The 21,085-nt window shown below is 27.0% G+C and overlaps 1 protein-coding gene across 1 annotated transcript; it reads left to right on the top strand.

Annotated features, from left to right (window-relative positions):
* The first annotated feature begins 2,271 nt into the window (after positions 1-2,271).
* LOC132924168 (ankyrin repeat domain-containing protein 50) lies at positions 2,272-17,861 on the top strand. Its single transcript, XM_060988310.1, has 17 exons — positions 2,272-2,872; positions 7,351-8,130; positions 8,248-8,511; positions 8,576-8,856; positions 8,957-9,200; positions 9,263-9,526; positions 10,423-10,512; positions 10,578-10,984; positions 11,051-11,277; positions 11,677-11,923; positions 11,993-12,176; positions 12,878-13,094; positions 13,817-13,987; positions 14,054-14,298; positions 14,370-14,526; positions 15,125-15,215; positions 15,277-17,861. Exons 2-17 carry the CDS (start codon positions 7,459-7,461, stop codon positions 15,449-15,451), a joined length of 3,936 nt encoding a protein of 1,311 aa, XP_060844293.1. The 5' UTR covers positions 2,272-2,872; positions 7,351-7,458; the 3' UTR covers positions 15,452-17,861.
* Positions 17,862-21,085: the final 3,224 nt, after the last annotated feature.

The following is a 21,085-nucleotide window of genomic DNA, read 5'->3' on the forward strand; positions in this document are numbered from 1 at the left end:
TAAATTATTATAATAATATATATTTATACCATATTAGTATAATATATTAATATTACTCGTACCTACTTATGTATATCAACTTGCTTGTATAAGATATAACTATAATTTAATATTTTAATAACATCTTTGTAAATAATAAATAGGTACCGTAAATGTAAATCAGCATTTAACGTGAATAGTATTCATAAATAGGTACCTAAAATTTTAAAATACCTAAATCAAATATGTAATTGCGTATAGTAAAATTTATAATTATATAGAATACGTAAAAGTTGATTCCACGAATAATATTTTTGAATCATAACAAAATAAAGAAATCAATTTAGTCAAACATTGGTTTAGCATAAAAATTCCCGTCTTTCCTAAATTTTTAATAGTTTTTCCCAATTATAAAAAAAGTACTAAGCATTTTTAATTTTTATCTGTCCAAACTACTCCAAAGTACAAACTTGATATAATTTTCTATCAAAACAATCTTCAAAATTAAGAATCGAAGTATTTTATCAATAACTTTTACTTATCGTGTAACACACGTCACACACACACACGCACACACATACATAATGACATCATTGTTACATCGCCCTGCTTAAAATCTAAAAAAAAATAAGCATATATTTTAATTATTATAAAAAAAAATTATATTATTTATAAAAAGGATTTTATATGTATATTTAAACTTACAGAAATTATAAACGTATTTATAGACTGAAAAATTAAGATGTTTTATGAAAATCGAATAAGCGATAGCAGATAATCGTCGAAAACAACAATATTACACATTGTACTTTGCAGTGCTATAATGAGAATTTATTTATGCTGCCTACACGTGACATGTATTTCTTATCGCAATATTATATAATTTTATTTACAACAAAACAAAGCATTGGAAATTAATTTAACGATTTGAAGTTTAAACTACTATTGTATTTTTAATAAAATGTGAAATATTATTTTACTATAAAATTATCATTTAGATAAACAAGCCAAACTAGATATCCGCTTACTAGATTTACATTACATTAACATTTCCACATACACTATAATACTATACACAGATACACAGATGTAAAAAAATAAATTAAATAAAACACTATTTCCATCTGGCACATCAAATGGAACATCCAAACAAATAAGCTAAACCAAATTAAATAAACGGTCAAAAGATGAAAAGAAGCCCAAGTTTATACTACAAACGAAAAAAAAACTAAATTGGGCTAGAATTGGCTACATAAGGCTGACACATGTATATTTGATTGCAAAAGATGACACACTAAAGTGCCAATCAAGCGGCACCACTCTCGCTATTAAATACATATCCCAGGAGTGCAGAAAATATGAGGAACTATGAAAGGGACTTAACATAAGCCCCCTGATTGAAATATGTCCAGATCTAAACCCAATCAACGAGAAAATATAATTGAATTCTTCAAATTAATTAAAACATTAAATTTAATATAGACAACAATAATTATTACATAAAATATCTAATTAATAGTAATTATTTAATTTAAAATTGTAAATCTTTTCTCTTTTTGTTAAATGTTATAATGTAGGTATATATAAATAATAAATATAATGGTATAATGGCCTGAGTAGTCTACGCAGAAATTATTATAATTTCCAAAAAAAAAAATAAATTATCGTTTAAAATGTGATTTATTATTATAATGAGGATGCTATTACATATTTTATTTATGTTTGGGCATTAAACACACAACTAGAACACCCTGAATAAATGCCAATGGTAAAATCGTTTTATCTAAAGAATATTATTTAATTTGGTGAACAAAACGATTTCGAACACTGACCCAGTGACCAAACCGAATACAATGACAATATAATATAGTTGTGTACATCCGCGGTATCTAGTGTGCTTTACTCGTTCTTACTTTCTTAGTCATTTTCTCGTGTGTTGTCGAATAGCGAGTTATATATCTCCTAAGAAAATACGTCCTATCGTATAGTCCACGGGAGCTATCACGAATTCCTAAATAGCAAAATAATTATTTTGGCCCCACAAAGCAATAGACCTTATACCATAGATTAATGTAACACCGGTGTTCCATTAATCCTTATGCATAATAAATTAATAACTAATAAGGTAACTAACCACTACGGGCACCGCGGCGTTTTTCGGTGTTATCAACGGTGATAAGACGACAATGGTGGAGGCGGCGGAGGAAGCGGTGGAGTGACGTCAGGACGACAACGTTCCAAACAACAACAACACCCACTTCACCGCCACCGTATTCGCAAGTCGCAGAACCCAACGCTCGCGCACACGCACACGCGCCGCCCGCACGATCGCCGGATTTTACACAGCAGCGGCGACGGCGCGGATATCACACGCTTGAAATTTTTTTTTTCTTTGCCTTCCTCACTACCGTCTCCCCCACCGGTAGGCCGATTATTACAGCCGTCGACGCCGACACCGCCACCGCCGCCGCCGCCGATAGAATCCACCGTAGTGCGCATTCGGTCGCACACACACAAAAAACACGCACACTCACAAGTCGCAGTCACCGACATCGTTCGGACGGTGCGGAGGAGGAGGCAGTGGTGATATTAACCAGCGAGTATTAATTTCGTTTTTTTTTTTTTATCCCATTCCGTTTTGTTTTTGTTTACTCGACCGGTGACGGCTGAAATCAAACCGCGTCCGAACGATAACGTCGCGCGTGTCGTTTGTCGTATTTCTTCACTGACACAGAATCAAGTCGTCTGTCCACCGGGTTTTCCCGTTCGAACGTTTTACCGATTGACGAACGTCCGTCGTCAGCCAGCCACCCAGTGTTTCGTTCCGGTCGATCGTTATGCTATCTTCTGTGCTACGGAGGTCCGTCTATTCATTTTCACCGTCGTATCCGAGGTAAGAACAGCATGCCGCCGAACGTCGAGTGTCGACAGTTTGGTTATTGGACGAGTAGGTGCCACTGGGTAGGTCTCGTTGGCGCCGGGCTCGGTTTGGTTAAAAATAAAAGGTTAGGTTCAACAGTTCTAACTTCTAACCTACACTCATCGTCCGAAACGCGAAACACATCTATAATTAATACTATTATCTCAATACTCAATTTGTCTCAATAATAAAACATAGATACTTGTATATACACAAAAATCTATATGATTATTAGTGTTCCAAAGTGTATTCGTAAAGTAGGTATTTATTTTATTCAATAATTTTGTATGGCTCTGATAAATAGATTCATCATCAAAGCCTGTAGCACAATATATAAATATATTATAAATAATATAGAACAGGAAGGAAAGGAATGTACAACGACAAAATTAAGATGAGTCATAGATTTTGATTCATTAATCATTATGAATAATATGATCTAGTAATATTACTAATATTTTAATTATTACACAATTTTATTTTATAATATACAATGTCATATTTCCCTGTATAACGACTACCTATATGCCACCCATCACAATTTTTTTTTACAAATTCTCAGAAATATTTTGAGTGTTTTAATGAATAATAATTATTAAATTATTTTTGAGTCAATTTATTTTGAATACAAGCAGCTCCTTTTCTATTTAACAATTCCTCATAACAAATTTACCATGCTTTGCACTAACAGGTACACACTTCGTACCACTATTGAGGTCTATAATGCCTATTAAGAAATGTACTTATTTTTGTAATTTACTAGTTAGTGCGATGTTTATTTCTTATGGCCAATGTGATGGGTAGTTGGTTATATTTTGGTCAGTCACAACAATTATTTTGTCTTATTGTATACGTACCACGTAGAACAAATTTAATAATAATTGTGATTGTTATTATAAATTATTATTTTCTGGACAATAGACTATTATATTTGGCATGAACTGGAAAAAAAACAAATCGCTGATAAAAAAATTTTTTTCTTTACTTTAGAATCTATATTTTTATGTTATCATTATGATAAAATTTATAAAATACACATAGGTAAAAGCATAGAATAATTATTAAAATCATTATAAAACTTTATATACATAGTTGAAAATAATTGTAAAATATGGTTAATGAAATTAATAAATTGAATATGAATAGGAAATTATAAATAAATATTACATTTTATCAACAAAAAAAGAAACATAGAATTAGGTACTTAGTTTAAATGAATATTAAGTGGGCGCTTAACTTGTATGCATTGTCTTTGTCTTAAAAACATAGTTTAACATAGCAAATTTTACATTCTGAAAAATCTATTTAACTTTTTTATACTTGACGTTACTGTAAATTTACCTATTATCAAAATTAAAAGTAAGAATATTATCTAGTACAGTATTCCAGTATCTAGTCCTGACCTTTTTGTAATGGCAACCCATTCATTTACTGTTTGTTGGGTATCATGGGCATCCCCATGGGGGGGGCAAGACGGGGCACTTGCCCCCCCCCTGGAATGTTATTTCCACAGCAATTGATAAAATTCCCAATGAGAAATTAGCTTCTAAAAATAGGTCTACCTATGTTACTATAATGTCAACGCACGGCTATCCATAAGTTTAAAATCATTATCAAATAATGAAATACATTTGAATTCCAATACGAGGCAACGAGCTCATTACTTATATTCTGCAGCCTCAAATTCATCATTCTTAATTTCTATGATAACTATGGCGAGGTACAGTGCTATTTTAGAACCTGTGACAAATATGTTACAAGGTGTGTCAGTAGATCTATATAAAGTCAGCGAGCATATTAATTCATTACTAGAATTGTTCGATAAACATCGAAATGACGCTGATAACATTTTCCAAACGTTATATAACGAAGCGAAATCAATCGCCATTGATTTAGATATTGTTATTATATGTCCGAGAACAGTAAAAAAACAGTCACTAAGAGCAAACTATGAAACTGAGAGTTGTGAAGATTATTACCGAGTATCAATTTTTATACCATATATTGATTCAATTTTACAATCTATAAAAGAATGTTTTGAAAAAAAAAATGATAATGCATTTTTACTACAATATCTTCATCCCAACATATTTAAAAATTGGAGAAAAAAATGTATTTTGAAAGCATTGAAAAAATTTTTGATTTCTATGAAATTGTTAATCTACAAGCTGAAGCAGGAAGTTGGTACAGTTTTTGGCAAAATAAGGACTGCCAAGATATTGATTTCATCAATTTGTTAAATTGTAACTGTACGTTTTTTTCCAAGTATAGCTGTTGCTTTGCAAATATTTTTGTCTCTTCCGGCTACAAGCTGTACAGCAGAACGTTCTTTTAGTACATTAAGGCGTGTTAAGACATGGTTACGATCAACGATGGGTGATGATAGACTGAGTGGAATATGCATGTTGAGTGTTCATAGAGAAAAAGTAAATTCAGATAAAGAAAAATTTATTGAAAATGCACTGACACAATTTGGTAGAGAATGTCCACAGAGATTGAAATTTATATTTAATGAAAAAGACTAATGTATTATAATAATATCTAATTGTAATAATGACGAAATATAATAATATGCTATAAATAAAATGTATAAAAAAATTTTCATTTATTTTTTAAATTAATTTTGCCCCCCTTAGAAAAATGTCTGGGGACGCCCATGTTGGGTATACAACCCTCATTAAAAATAATTGCTTAGGTCTTTTTACATATTATTATCAGTATAGTTGCCTAATTAGTTTACAAATATCACGAGTCACGACACATCAAAAATATTTCAAGACCCATAGGTTGAGAAACACTGATCTAGGTAACATCCTCGTAATTTTTTTTTATTTTTATTTTAAGTGAGTTATGAACATTTTAAAATGCATTAACAATATAGAATTTTAAAATTTTTATAACTTGATTTTATAATAAAATCATTAAAAAACTTACAAAAGATATTCTTAAATTGAAATTTGATTATAGGTAGAACCACTGCAATATTAAAGGAGCACACAACACAAATAAAAAAATTCTTTAAATTTTTTTTAAATGTTAAATTATTGTAGTTATGGTTATATGAAATGATTTTGTGAAGATACGATGTAAAAAAAAATATTACTTTAAGAGATATTAAGAGATGTAGAATAGCCGCGTGACGTCACTGGGCCGGAGTCATCGTAATTGCCTATCTTATACGTGTAAAAGTTCCTCGCTTCACACAACGATTTATCAACCTAAACATTTTATTTTTGCAATTTAATTTACATGTAAATATGTGGTTTTATGTGTTTAAGACGATGCAAGTATCAGAATTGCAATACGATGTTTAGTTTTTTAAATATTAAAAATCTTAAAAGAGACATTTTGGTTAAACCGCACGTCGACATGGCAAGCGGCGCGTGGCGTTCGAACAACGGGTCCGCGGTTTAACCAAAATGTCTCTTTTAAGATTTTTAATATTCAAAAAACTAAACATCGTATTGCAATTCTGATACTTGCATCGTCTTAAACACATAAAAACACACATTTATACGTCAATTAAATTTTAAAAAGAAAATGTTTAGGTTGATAAATCGTTGTGTGAAGCGAGGAACTTTTACACGTATAAGATAGGCAATTACGATGACTCCGGCCCAGTGACGTCACACGTCTTTTTTCAATTGCTCATAACTTATTGAATAATGTGAGTAGAAACGTAAAACCTATACCATTATTCTTAGAATTGAACATTCTTTCAAATAAAAAAAACTTATTTTTTGTGTTGTGTGCTCCTTTAAGCATTAAAGAGTTACATAATGTACAATTTGCTGTTATGCATTTGTAAGACGGTGACAACGTATACAGGTGTAGTGTCCTTTTGAGTAGTATTCCCACTTTTACCTTATATTTTAACATTATTTAACTAAAAAATATTTATAAATTATATTTTGATAATAACCTCAAACATATTTTCTATGAAATATTTGTATATTAGGTATTATTAACATGCTTTAAAGTTTAAGTACATTTTTTTTATATTGCAAATCATGTTATTATTAATGAAGTTCAAGGATCATAAAACAATTTCCATTGAGGTCCACTCATGATAACCTCATTGGTATGTTATGAAAATAATATTATAATTGTTTATAATGTATTTTAAATACTTTTAAAAAATACAATCATCTTAAATTAAGAAATTTTTATCTATCCACTTCCTATATTTGATAAAAGTTATTTAAATCGATTGTTTTATTATAAATTAATATAATATAGTACAAAGGCGCAGTGTTGTAAAATTAAAACAAAACATAGTCTCAGCGATTACTTGATGTTTTTTCTTAATTTATCTTTTTTCACTAGCTTAATATTTTTTATTATACCTAAATGGTTTTATTTTTTATAACTTGTTTTATAGTTATGCAAAAATATACTAAACTGTAGTTGGTACTTACGATTAAAATTTAATAAAAAATGTTATGTTTCAGATTACCTATATTTTATAATATATGAATAGTTAAATCAATACTTTTAATTTGGCCTATGATATCAGCAATTAAGAATTTTTCAACTAATATGAAAATAAACAGATCAAAATGACTTCAAGTGATTTGGCTCAAAAACCATTTTATTGCCGTGAATGGGTATTCCAAAAATTATTACATTGCTTTGATCAAAGAAGCAATTGGAAAACATGTGGAGCACTACTAGTTGGAGGTGCTGGATGTGGAAAAACTTCATTGTGCTGCGAAATTGTTCATCCATCTGGCAGACTACAACGTGCATTAAACAGAAGACTATTAGCTTATCATTTTTGTCAAGCTCAAAATATCAACACATTATCGGTCACCCATTTTATTCAAAGTTTGGTTTCACAGTTATCTGATTCATTACCTAAGTCATATAAAGAAAGATTAAAATCTGATCCAGCAATACAAGAATCTTTATCTCCAATAAATATAGTAAAAGATGCTGATGATGCATTTAAAAAAGCTGTTGTATTTCCACTAATTGATCTTGAACTACCAAAACATACAATGTTTCTTTTAGTTGATTCAGTTGATGAAGGATTATGTACAAATGATAGATCTGATCCAAAGTTTAAGAATAATTCAAGCAAAACTATTACAGAGCTATTAGCTACTCATCATCATTTATTTCCTCAATGGTTGATGCTTATTTGTACAACACGTAGACAAAATAAAAATATTGCTCGTATGTTCTCTGGTTTTCGTAAAATTTGCATAGATGATCTCCGTAAATCACAAGTATGTATAACAATGTTTTTTTTTTTGTAATTTGTATTTATCAAAAAATCTGTTATAATATTTTAATTTGTTTGTTATCAATTTTTTATTTTAATATTATTTACTATTTATTCATAGGTAGTTAGAGATATACAACAGTACATATTGAGCCGTTTGGAATCTGAGGAATCTTTACGTCAACATATGAGTAGAGATACAGCTGAAATGTTAAATCAATTACATATAAAAAGTAATGGTTGTTTTCTTTACTTGGAAAGAGTATTAGATGGAATATCTGACGGATGTGTAGTCTTGAGGGAAATTAAAGATATTCCCGGAACTCTTAATGGACTGTATTTATGGTTTTGTCAGAGGCTTTTGAATTCAAAACATTTTTCAAAAGTAAGTACTTTTAAAAATATACGAGTCAACTCCTTATAATAAATCGTTTATATTTGTATTTTAGGTGCGGCCTTTATTAAATGTTATTTTAGCGTCCCCCGAACCTCTATCAGAAGAACAATTAAGTAGTATTATACATTCTGTATACCAATACATGACTGCTGAAGAATTTCACAAACGATTTAGCTTATTAAGAAGAATATTTTCATTACCAAGAGATTCAAAAGTAATACAATTTCACCACAGTTTTGGAGAATGGTTCCTAGATGTCAAACATTGTACTAGAAGGTTTTTATGTTCTGCTAATGAAGGACACGCTATGATTGCTTTTCATTATACACTTAGGTATTTATTTTCTAAAATAATTTATGTTAATTGATAAAAATAATTAAAATGATTTACACTTTTTATATTACCTATGTTTAATTTTCTTATATTTATTTAGATGTTCAAAACCCCCTGGGTATGAAGAAACTCATAAATTAGCTTACCATCTATCAAGAGTAAATCCATTACCAGTCTGGACAAATTTTTCTGACACAAATTTATTGCCATTACTATGGTTAATTGATAGTGGAGCACAAATTTCTGATAGTATGACAATTCCTTGTTATGATAGAAAAACTGTTAATTTTTTGGAAGGAGCTAGTAATTGTTTTAAATCAGATGTCGATCTAAAATCTAATAAGGTAAAAAAAATAAAAATTAGTATTGAAATTAAATCTATTTTTAATCTGCATTTATTTTTTAGTTTGAAACAAATTTTGGATTAGTGTCATCACCAAAATCTGAAAAAAATTTAGCAGTTTATTCAAATACTTTATTACCGTCAAATTTATATGAAGTAGATATCAATGGTAGAAATACTTTACATTTGCTTGCAATGGATGGAAATTTAAATGTTCTTCGAGATTTATTAAAAACTCATTCAGATATAAATTTAGAAGTGAATGACAATAATGGACAAACACCACTTAATATAGCTGCGCGTCATGGTTATCTTGAAGTTGTAGAGGTATTTAGATAAAATATTATATTTAAGTATCACATTATTGAATATTACAATTTATCATTGATTAAAACGTTATATTTTACTGCAAGTGAAATTTTTCATACTTTTTAAAAGATGATGTCTTTTTATTTTTTAAATAGTATAACACAGTTGTAGCTGTATTGATAGATCTTTATTTATTTTTTGCATTTTCCTATTAATTAAACTTTAAGAGCAATGCAATTTCATTGAGTAGTATTATTTTTTAATTAATATCTAAAATTATGTTGGTTATGATATATTAGTTTATCCACCTATATTTATTTTGTTTATATTATTTATGAATAAGAAGTGTCAAATTGCATAAATAATATGTACATATGTACATTACAAATTATAAAATTTAAGAGGACTTTATACTCATATGTGTATTCTCTATGTTAAGGCATAACATACAAAAAAGGATGACACTTGATGCAATAATTATTGCCGTACTTACAACAAATAAATATTATTTTTAACACAAAATTTAATATTTGGTTATGAAATAGTGATATCTCTAAATAAAAATTATATAAAAGATTGGCGAGGTTGTTTATTAGGTAGTATTGCTTACAAAAAATAGTATTTTAATCAATGATTTAAAAATAAATACAATTTTTGTATCATCTAAATTTATAAACTTAATAGACAATACTCGATAGTGGAAACAGTTTTTTTTTCATTTATAAATATTAATAATTATTTTTTCATGTTATTGAAATTTGTCTGTAAATGTTAAACAGAATTGTACTATGTGTGGTATTATCTTAAGAGTTAAAAAAATAAAATATTTACCTTTTTATAGAAATATACGCTTAGTAATTGTTATTCATTAATATTTTCACAATAGTTGTTACAGTTAAATATTTTTGTTTCAGCTTCTATTAAAATATAACTGTAAAATAGATCATGCAGATGTTGAAGGATGGACTGCTTTAAGAGCTGCTGCATGGGGTGGTCACTCACAAGTAATAACATACATTTTTACTAACTAAATAATAAATTTATTAATTTATATACCTTATAATATTAGGTGGTGGAGTTATTACTTAAACATGGAGCCGATGTAGAATGTTCTGATTGTGAAGGGCGTGGAGCATTACGTGCTGCAGCCTGGGGAGGTCACAATGATGTTGTTATAAAATTACTAGAAGCCGGTGCAAACCCTAATACTACTGATGGTGATGGTAGAACTCCATTGATTGCTGCAGCATATATGGGCCATGCACATATAGTAGGAAAATTATTGGATAATGGTGCGAATATCAATCATCAAGATAGTGATGGCCGTACTGCTTTGAGTGTTGCTGCTTTATGTGCACCCACTAATGGAGGATATGCCAAGGTTGTCACTTTGTTGTTGGAATCTGGAGCTTTTGTTGATCATGAAGATAAAGATGGAATGACACCATTACTTGTTGCCGCATTCGAAGGCCATAGGTATTTCTATTAGTTAATTTTCAAAATTACTGTCCATTTTAATTTAATTTATAATTGTTTTCTCAGAGACGTTTGCGAAATTTTATTAGAAGCAGAAGCTGATGTAGACCATTGTGATAAATTAGGTAGAACGCCTTTATGGGCTGCTGCATCAATGGGACATCCTGCATGTGTTTCACTTTTACTTTTTTGGGGTTGTTATGTGGACAGCATAGATAATGAAGGACGTACTGTACTCAGTGTGTCTGCAGCTCAAGGGAACAATGTTGTAGTATCACAACTACTAGATAGAGGTATGTTTTTTTGATTTTGTGGGCTTGTTAAATATGTTTAACTGTATCAAGTTTATTTAAAAAATATTTATATAGATCTGTATAAATTGTTTTTAAATATATCTTTTTTTTACAACTTAAATCTAGAACCTTTTTTTGCCAATTTAGAAAAAACTTAAAATTCCCTTTAGGTATTTTAAGTATTTGATAATAGGTGTCTTACTTTTAAAATAATTGATTAATTATTTGATATCATTTAATTAATTTGTTTTTGTTTTATACTATATTTAATAAACAGAGATAATTTACTGATTCTTGCCTGATAAAAACTGGTTGCCACTGACTGTTTCTTATTTTGAATAGAGCATAGTTAATTTTAACTGTAAAATTTTTATAGTTATAAACATTTTTATATTTCAGGTCTTGATGAACAACATAGAGATAATTCTGGTTGGACTCCATTACATTATGCTGCTTTCGAAGGTCATCAGGTTGTTTGCAGAACATTGTTGGAGAGTGGGGCAAAAATTGATCAAACTGATAATGATGGTAAACCACCACTAATGTTAGCAGCTGAAGAAGGGCATTCAGATTTAGTAAGTGAATTTTTAAAAAACTATGGAGCCCCTCCAGATCAGAAAGCTCATGATGGAAGAACTGCTTTAAGGTATTATTTTTATAGCTTAAATAATTAAAATTCTATTAATTATTCCTAATATTTTATGTAAACTTATAGATTGGCTGCATTAGAAGGTCATATTGAAGTAGTTAGAAGTCTTGTAGAACATGGAGTTGACGTGAACAAAAAAGATGCTGATGGTCGAAGTACTCTTTATGTCCTAGCTCTTGAAAATCATTTAGCAATGGCTAAATTTTTTATTGATCCCGGTGGAGCAGATGTTGAAAGCACAGATTCTGAAGTTAGTACCATTTGTTTAAACAAAAAATTTCATTTTTAAATTTAAATAAAATTGTTTTGCATCTAGATAGTTAGATAAGATTGTTCAAAATAATTTTTCATATGAATTCAAAACAAATTGTTCTTATTACAAAAATGTATTGTATACATTATCAAATGATAAAGATAAATATTTAAAACAAATAAATTTTTTTATTTATATTGTTCTATAATTATTATTAGTTGTTTTGTAATACCAAATTTATTTACCAATTGTTGACTTAAAGATTTATGTTTGATAATAATCATTTCTTACTAATAAATATTTTTATATTTATTTATTTAGTATACTTAATTAGTTTTAGTCGTTACAGTAAAAATTTTAAAATTTTTATTTCACACGTTAATTTAATTTGAGTTAACAAATTAAAAACATATGGAATTACAAACATTTATGCTCTTAGTATAAAAAAAAATCAAATCAATATTTATTATAGAAAAACAATATATGATGTAATTATTGTAAACCCATCAAAATATAATTTAAAATATCTGCATATTTAAAAAATACAATAATTATTAGTATAAATATATAAACTGTGATTTTAAATTATTAACTAATTAAATATTGTAATAATAATAATTCTTGTAAAAATATTAAATTCTTATTTATTTTGAAATTTTAGAAAAAATTTACTAAAAACTTGTGATTTGATATTTTAGGGCCGAACTGCTTTACATGTTAGTTGTTGGCAAGGTCATTGTGAAATGGTATCATTATTATTAAAACTTGGAAAAGCAAATTTAAATGCAACTGATAATGAAAATAGAACACCTCTTCACTTAGCTGCATGGCAAGGACATTCTGTCATTGTCCGATTATTAATTGAACATGGAGCCAATGTTAATCATGCGTGCAATCAAGGAGCAACAGCCTTAGGTAAATTATTATTATACTTATGACTAAAAATGTAAATACCTTGATTTTAATATTACACTCTTCAATATAAAATTTATTACCAAGTATTTTTACTGTTTTCAAAATGTAAAAGAAATAAGTATTATATTAAATAATTATAATATAATCTATTATAACCTATACTAGATGTCACCAATTAATATTTTTAAAGGGCTATATTAGGAATCTGAAAATTTTTCGCAGCCTATCAAAATTCTAAGTATATATTACATGATTCAAAAACCAATAATATTTAACAATAATAATAATGATAAATTAACAAAATTTAATGATGTACTATTTCTTATTTATTCTTTAACTGTGGGCCAGATAAAATTTGTTCGCGAGCCTCCATTTGGTGACCCATGATCTATACATATATTTATTTTTATTAATTATTAATATTTTAATTGTGTACTTCTAACTTAATTAATTTATTAATGCATTGCTTATAATAATTCAATCATATATTCTAGTTATTGTTTTTTAAATTATTATAAAATATTTGATTGAATATTTTAATGCCCATAAGATTTATATAGAATTTATATAGAATAAATTATATTATATTCCTTTAATAAATATATATTTTAATAAATACATTAAACTTAACTTCATTATTAAGAGCATTGTGTTTATTTTAAATGTTATTTAATTTTAAACTATCATTAATATAAATACTTTGTTTATAAATTAATAAATAGGTATTGCTTCTCAAGAAGGTAATGAGACTTGCGTTCGTTTATTGTTAATGCAAGGTGCAAGCCCATTAGTATCTGACCATTGTGGACGGAATGCTATAAAAATTGCTGCAAAAAGTGGCCATGATAACATTGTTAAATTACTTGAACAATTTTGTCCTATAAAAAACGAAAGTAATATTTAAAAAAAATTATATGTAACATTTAATTAGTATTATATCAAATAAATTTTATTTTTAGGTAACGGATTTAATACAGCTAATACTTCTTGTGGTTCTGGTTCAACAACTGAAACTAAACCATCTTCAGCTATATTAGTTAATCCATTATTATCTTGTTCCAATCATGCTCCGATTCATGATTCATCACCCATTGAATCACCAGATTCAACAGCAAAACGAACATCATTTGTTTCAAACTATAGCAAATCCAGTTCTAATTTGACTGATAGTACTAAAAGTTCTCACCAAGATTTACCAACACAAGTAAAAATATTTTGCCAACTAACATATTAAGAAGATATTTAAATGATAAATAATACCATTATTTTTTGCAGTTGACACCATTGACTTTTACACAAAAATTACAACAATGTAGTCGACGTATCAAGTCAAGACCCACTTCTAAAGTTCTAAGTCCTTTGCAGAGTCCTATATACGCAACACCACCTCACAGCCCCAATTCAGAAGAACCATCAGCTCCGAGTATTCATGGTAAAACTATTCATTGCATTTGAATTGTGCAAACTTTTTTTATCAACATAATATTTTTATGTAACTTAAAAAAATAAATTGCAATTATAAATAATTTATTGAGTGTTAGATTTAAAAGAATGTTTTATTTATTGGAAGCTACTCTAAAGTGGCTACATTTTTTTTCATTTTTCAATTAGTATATAATGTTTAAAAATAACAAGATCACTTAAATTAAATTTAATTGTCACTTTTAAATATTATTTTTAGCATTTCAACTCAACAGTATTTTTTATAAAAGAATTTTCTCTGTATTAAAAATATCTTATATAATATTTTTTCCGCTATTATTTTTTGTTTTCAATTTAAAACACGATAATTATATAAAAAGCTTACTGTATTAATTACAAATCTAAATTAATTAATTATTATTATTAAAATTTCTAAAAATATTTAACAAGTGTTGAACTTGATTATCATTATCCAACCATCCATATTATTTGATATTATGTTTCATGGTATATAATTGCAAAGTATTTAATCGTTTTTAGTATATCTGGTCTCTACATATAACTTGTATTTTATATTTGCATATACTTACATTTTATTATCATTTCAGTATTGACGGATGATCATTTCTCACGTGACACTCATATGAGAATTATTCTTGGTAATAAGGCTGTGTTAAAAAAATCGACATCTGATTCAAAGTACTATATAATTGTGATATTTAATTGATATTATGTTAATTTTTATAATATTTTGTTTTAGTTATAATAAAAACTTGGGAAACGTCAAGCAAAAACGTAATGGTATTGTTACTAATCCAGCTTTAAGAATTATGCCAGCTATTCGTAATGGTTTAGAAATGGCAGCTGGGCGTAAAAATAAAACACCTCATTTGCCCACTGATAGTTTTAAATGGCGAAAAGAAACGCCATTGTAATTATATTTTTTATAATCCCAAGTGAGTTTTTATTAAAGAGTATTTATTTTTGTTGTAAAAATTTTGATTAAAAAGGTTGCCATTTTGTTTTAATTTCAATGTATTAATTGAAAACTAACTCAGTAATAAAGTTATATATTACCAATCATCCTTTAGGCCTAAATAAATAAAATATATGTACTAAGTTATAATTTATACTGTAGATTTATAGTAACCATGTACATTTTGTATCAAGTTGATCTAATTTTGATGAAATATATTTTTTATATCTTTCCTTCGTTCTCTTAAGTATTTGTGGCCAATATAATATAATTATTATCTTTTAAATATGATGTGTTACAAAAGCTAAGTATTTATTGAATTCATCTATTTGTAAGACAATTATTATTTTGGCTGTACAGAGTAATTTTGTAACTTCACATTAGAAAGAAAAAACGGATTAATTTGTACTTAGTTTATAGTATGGTTTAAGAATAGTTAATTTTAAATAGTGCAATCTAATTTTAAAATTAGATGATGTTTTTCAGTGTTTAAAACTGAAATAAATTTAAACATCACTAATCATCCTATATACTTAAGAAATTATTTATAATGGTATTTGTACTGTTTATTGATAATTAAAAATGCTAGTGATTGTGATAGTTTTGTAGAAGTGAGCATTTATAAATTACTGATGTAATAATTGTAAAAATATTTTCGGATCTTACTGATTCGGAACACTTGTGTAATATTAAAATCCACTCTAAAGTCTGCATTTAAAATAAACTAAAGTGTATTCATGATTGTTGTACATCAATCAAAAACTACATTTCTGTAAAGTATACTCTCTTTATCAAAAAAAAAATTTAATTTATTAAATAAATATTTATTTAAAACAATAAAAATTAAAATAATTGGTTATAATAATTTTAACTTAATTATCACTTATTGTATGAGGTCATATATTGCTTTATAAAGCCATATACTGACAATTATACGTATTTTTAAAATTAAACAAACCATAATTTATGTTTATTTAGAATCTAAATACTTTAGCATCTAAATTTTAGATGCTAAAGTTTTTTATAGTAATTTATTTCTTGCAAGTCTTCAATATTGAGTGTCCATCACTGTAAAATATATATTATGATAATTGATTGAAAATAGATAACTTAGCGTCTCTTTTTCTTGTGGTTATTACATTAACACTTAATATCTATCGCAACATTGTATTTAATGTCAGTAAACAAAACTACCTCAAGAATGTTCATGACAGTAGTTCAAAATGCATACAACTTACTGCATACTATACAAATTTCTCTGTCACATTTGGCATATTTGTGATAAATCAAATAATATAGATTGTATTTATTATGATTATAAAATCAGGACTTAAAAGAAATTCCTATTTTTTTACAACCTTAATCTTAGAAAGAATTATTATAAATCACCATTACTACTAATACCACTGTGTTCGGCGTAGTGTGTGTTCCTTACTACTTTTAGATTGTCCAACGAACAAATTTTAATTTTCTTGTTGTTGACAATTTTTTTTAATGTAGATTTATTGAGGTATTGTTTGTATGTTAGGTCCATTTTGAGTACATACACTATAAAACGTATTGCTTGAAAACTTCTATTATTTGTTATGTTGGAAAATTTATCGTGTCAATTTCAACAACTAGTTTTTGTGTTTTTGTGTTTTTTTTTTTTATTATTATTTTTCTATTTGCAATTAAGTTGTTGGGGTTTGGTAATTATCATAATTTACCATAGTAATATAACCATATTCAAAACCCTGTTTTATAAACTACGATGTAGAAAAACAAGTTAATATTTATTTTTATTTAATGGCTATTAGTTTTATTTTACATTTTAAAGTTTAATCTCTTCCTACTGTTTGTATACGATAATAATAAAATTGCACTTATGTACTAACAAATTACTTGTCCGTATCAATTTTTTTACTGTATAACTGAAACTTAATACTATACTTATTGTATTTTTTTTTAAATACACCTAATAACTAATGATACATCACAATTAGTCCTTATTTATTTTAACTATTTTGTAATACGAATAAATCTTTCTAGTCCTCTTATTTTTTTTATCAACATTATTACATAAATAATATTATTTATTTATTACTATATTTTTCCTTTTTTTTGTAACTGAAACATTTGTACGAAATAATAACTTTTTTTAAACTACTTTAAGTTTCTAGTCAATAAATTTGTTAGTACAATTTTTAATGTCGTTTCTTATGTTTGATAATATTGTACAAGCAAAGCTCAACGGCCGATTTATATATATATTTTTTTTTTTTTGGTACTTAGTTTTGTATAATTCTAATGTGAAGTAGACTGATAGAATTTTTTTAGTAAAGCTTGAATTATATTGAATTAAATAAATGAAAATATATTTTAAACTATGCTGTGTGTTTTTTTTATTATTCCATGAAATTTCTTGTGTTTAACAATTTACAGGGAGAAAAATACTCATTTAAATTCTAACAGTAGAACTAATGTGTACTCTAGCAAGTATTAAGAAAACAATTTTTTATAATATATAGTACTAAATAGTTAATTTTACTTATGTACAAAAATCTTTGATAAATCGGAAATAGTAAGTTCTCCTACAAGAGTAATAGCAGATAAAACTGTACATGTGGAAGCTTCTATAATAGTGTAAAAATTAAATCTATTAGTCTCACATGATCAATTCCACAATGTTCTTCCTCTTTTGGGCGTTTCATCAGTATTAAAATGCTGAAAATACCTTTAAGACATGAAACAAAGTTACAATTACATTAAAAATATTTCATTTACATAAAAATTGCTAAATTAAAATGAACTAAGTTTAATTAAATAAATTCTATGAATTAAACAAAATCGAAAAAAAAAATAGCATAGTTGGTCGAAAAATATATCATTCAAATACAAATTTTAACTCAACTATTTAGATAATTAATTATAAGCATTTTGAGGTTAATTCAAAAATTAAAGATTCACAACAACTTCTCAATACTTTACTTAAAAAACTATTATACATCTGAAAATGACACAATTTATTATCTTACAATAAATACAATCTGAATAGTCGAATCCAAATTAAAAAAAATTGTGCCTAAAGGCAATAATACTATCAACGCCCTAACATAATAGTTGTTTGTGGAGGCTTTAGTTAGGCAGTTCATGTGGTAGAAAAATTAAAAACTTTTGGATTCCTATAGTACCTTCTCTTCTCTCTCTCTTTTAACCTTTGATCTTCAAGATCCTACGAAAACACCTATCGGTTCTATTAATTTTTAACATATGAATTTAAATAATAAGGTATGTATCAATGTTCACAGTATTGCAAATGATTTACCAGTTGACCTAATAGTTTTACGAATAATTTATTTTCCAATAATCGCTTATTAACTATGTATTCATTTTTTTTTAAATTATTACCAAAATATTTACCTATTTTATTAAACATTTCTTTAAGATCATCACTATGTTATACATTTATACTATTGAAAATATAAGTTATAAAGAATTATAAACAAAAAATAAATATAGTTTGTTATACATTCAATTTTTTTTCAATATCCTGAATTTTCATTATTTAAATGACCCAAAGGTCTTAACCCTTTATAAATATGTTTAACAAATTTACATATTTTACATACTAGTTATAAAATTAATATATACAATATACATTGAGGAAGGCATATATCCAATGAAATAGTTTTTGCTCTTAATCTAAATTGTATTGTTTAATTGTCAAGACCTTAGAGTTGTCTAGTAATTGAATAGCCAATATATTGACATGGTGATCTTGTCTTGGGATTGCGAGCAGCCGAACAAGCCTTTTGGATTTTATCTGCTATTGTAGGGGTAGCATTATATCATAATGAAGTATAATATCACATTCAACTTTTTAAGTTAAATAAAATCAAAGAAAAAATAAATTACCACTGTGGAAATCAATATAATATTATTAATAGAACATTTTTCAACAAATTTATTTGAGAATCATAGTTGATGGCCTAAACATTTAAGTATAACAGATATAATTTTTTGATTCTATTTTAACTTTTAAGTTTATCATAAGGATATATGTAGTAAAATGTATTAGCACTTCATTTTCAAATGTTTAATAAAGTAAATTAATTTATGAAAATTGTTATAGTATTTATAAAATCAAAGTTTTTTTGTAAAAATTAAATCATAATAATTGCTGGTTGATTGTTTTTGACCAACTGGCAACAAAAAATAGTTTTTTTGCTTATGTTGAACTTTCATCAGAAAAACCTATAAATATCGATGGAACAGCATACTCTAATAGACAACAGTAATTTAATTTCAGCACCTGGTCGAATTTTACAGTCATTAGGACTCAAGTGTTCACTGTACAAAAATCCATATTTGTGTGAAATTTTTACATCTCATTGCATGAACTCATTTCTTTAAAATATCTGGTCTGTTAACAACCTATAATAATGTGGTTTGTACACCTACCGATAGAATTGTATTCTACTTTTCTTTTTTGTTCACAGATATCACAGTTTTTTGATGAATTGTGATTTGTATCTACAAACAATAAACGTTGAAAATCAACAAATTGCTACTATGGTAAACCATTCACTATATGGTTAAAATTTAAAATAGGAAACAATATATTATGTAGTTATTTACAGTATTTGTTTGTCTCACACCAGTTACTGGTCTTGATACATAGTGCACGCTACAGTACATATTACCTAAATAATATTATTATCTCAATAAAGAATACAAATAATAATTGTGTTATTGCTACCTTGAGTTAATTACTGAAAAAAAATATCTACCATAGGGATTCAAAAGCATTTACAGTATCACTATAATGACTTACGTCATACATTTTGGCGCCAATCGATAAAGAAATTTTCATGTACGAAATATGAACTGCGGTCACCTTTACTGACCACTGTCATACTCTACTGAGCATGGTCTTAGAATATCTTCAAAGACAGTTAGTATTCTCTACCATAAGCTACATTGACTTATTAACAAAAGTTTTTGTTTTTGTTAACAAGTCAATGGTGAACTATCAGCTTACACATAAATGGTGACTACACTGACCATAGAAAATAGATAAAACTGAACAACACTCCATAGCAGTAGTATTCTTGTCTATGCTCCATAGTGTGTTACAAGGTGGATCCACCTTGGTGTGTTATTATTGATCTTTTGTCATTGTATCAGAGTAAGGATAATTTGTACTCATTTTACAAAGTAATAAATTATGGGCGTTAAGACATATTTCAACGTATTGTTTATTTTTTAACAATTTTTGTTATTTTATTATTTGTAGAAATTTGAAACAATACACCACTACTTGGATTATCATTTTCTATGTACAAATATACAATGCAATTTTGAATTAGTAATTTTTATTCTCAGTCAAAAAGGATAAAAATGTAATACAATCCATATAAGTTGTTTCAAAGGTAATTCAAAAATATTAAATACAAAGGCACAATATTTTAAATGTGAAAGATATAATACACGTGCTATATGATTTAATTACAAACTACTAATGTCAATCATTTCTCTTTATTATTTATTTACCTACAATTAATTTATTTCAAAATATTTCTAAAATTTCACTAGTGTCGTAATTAACAAT

Source organism: Rhopalosiphum padi, chromosome 3 (assembly GCF_020882245.1).
Source record: "Rhopalosiphum padi isolate XX-2018 chromosome 3, ASM2088224v1, whole genome shotgun sequence".
Taxonomy (NCBI): domain Eukaryota; kingdom Metazoa; phylum Arthropoda; class Insecta; order Hemiptera; family Aphididae; genus Rhopalosiphum; species Rhopalosiphum padi.

Excerpts from the sequence above, each read along its gene's own strand:
- LOC132924168 (XM_060988310.1), top strand. The coding sequence starts at position 7,459 with ATGACTTCAAGTGATTTGGCTCAAAAACCATTTTATTGCCGTGAATGG. Across the intron at positions 9,201-9,262 it reads TCGATCTAAAATCTAATAAG|TTTGAAACAAATTTTGGATT; the intron begins GTAAAAAAAATA and ends TTTATTTTTTAG. Across the intron at positions 11,924-11,992 it reads GATGGAAGAACTGCTTTAAG|ATTGGCTGCATTAGAAGGTC; the intron begins GTATTATTTTTA and ends GTAAACTTATAG.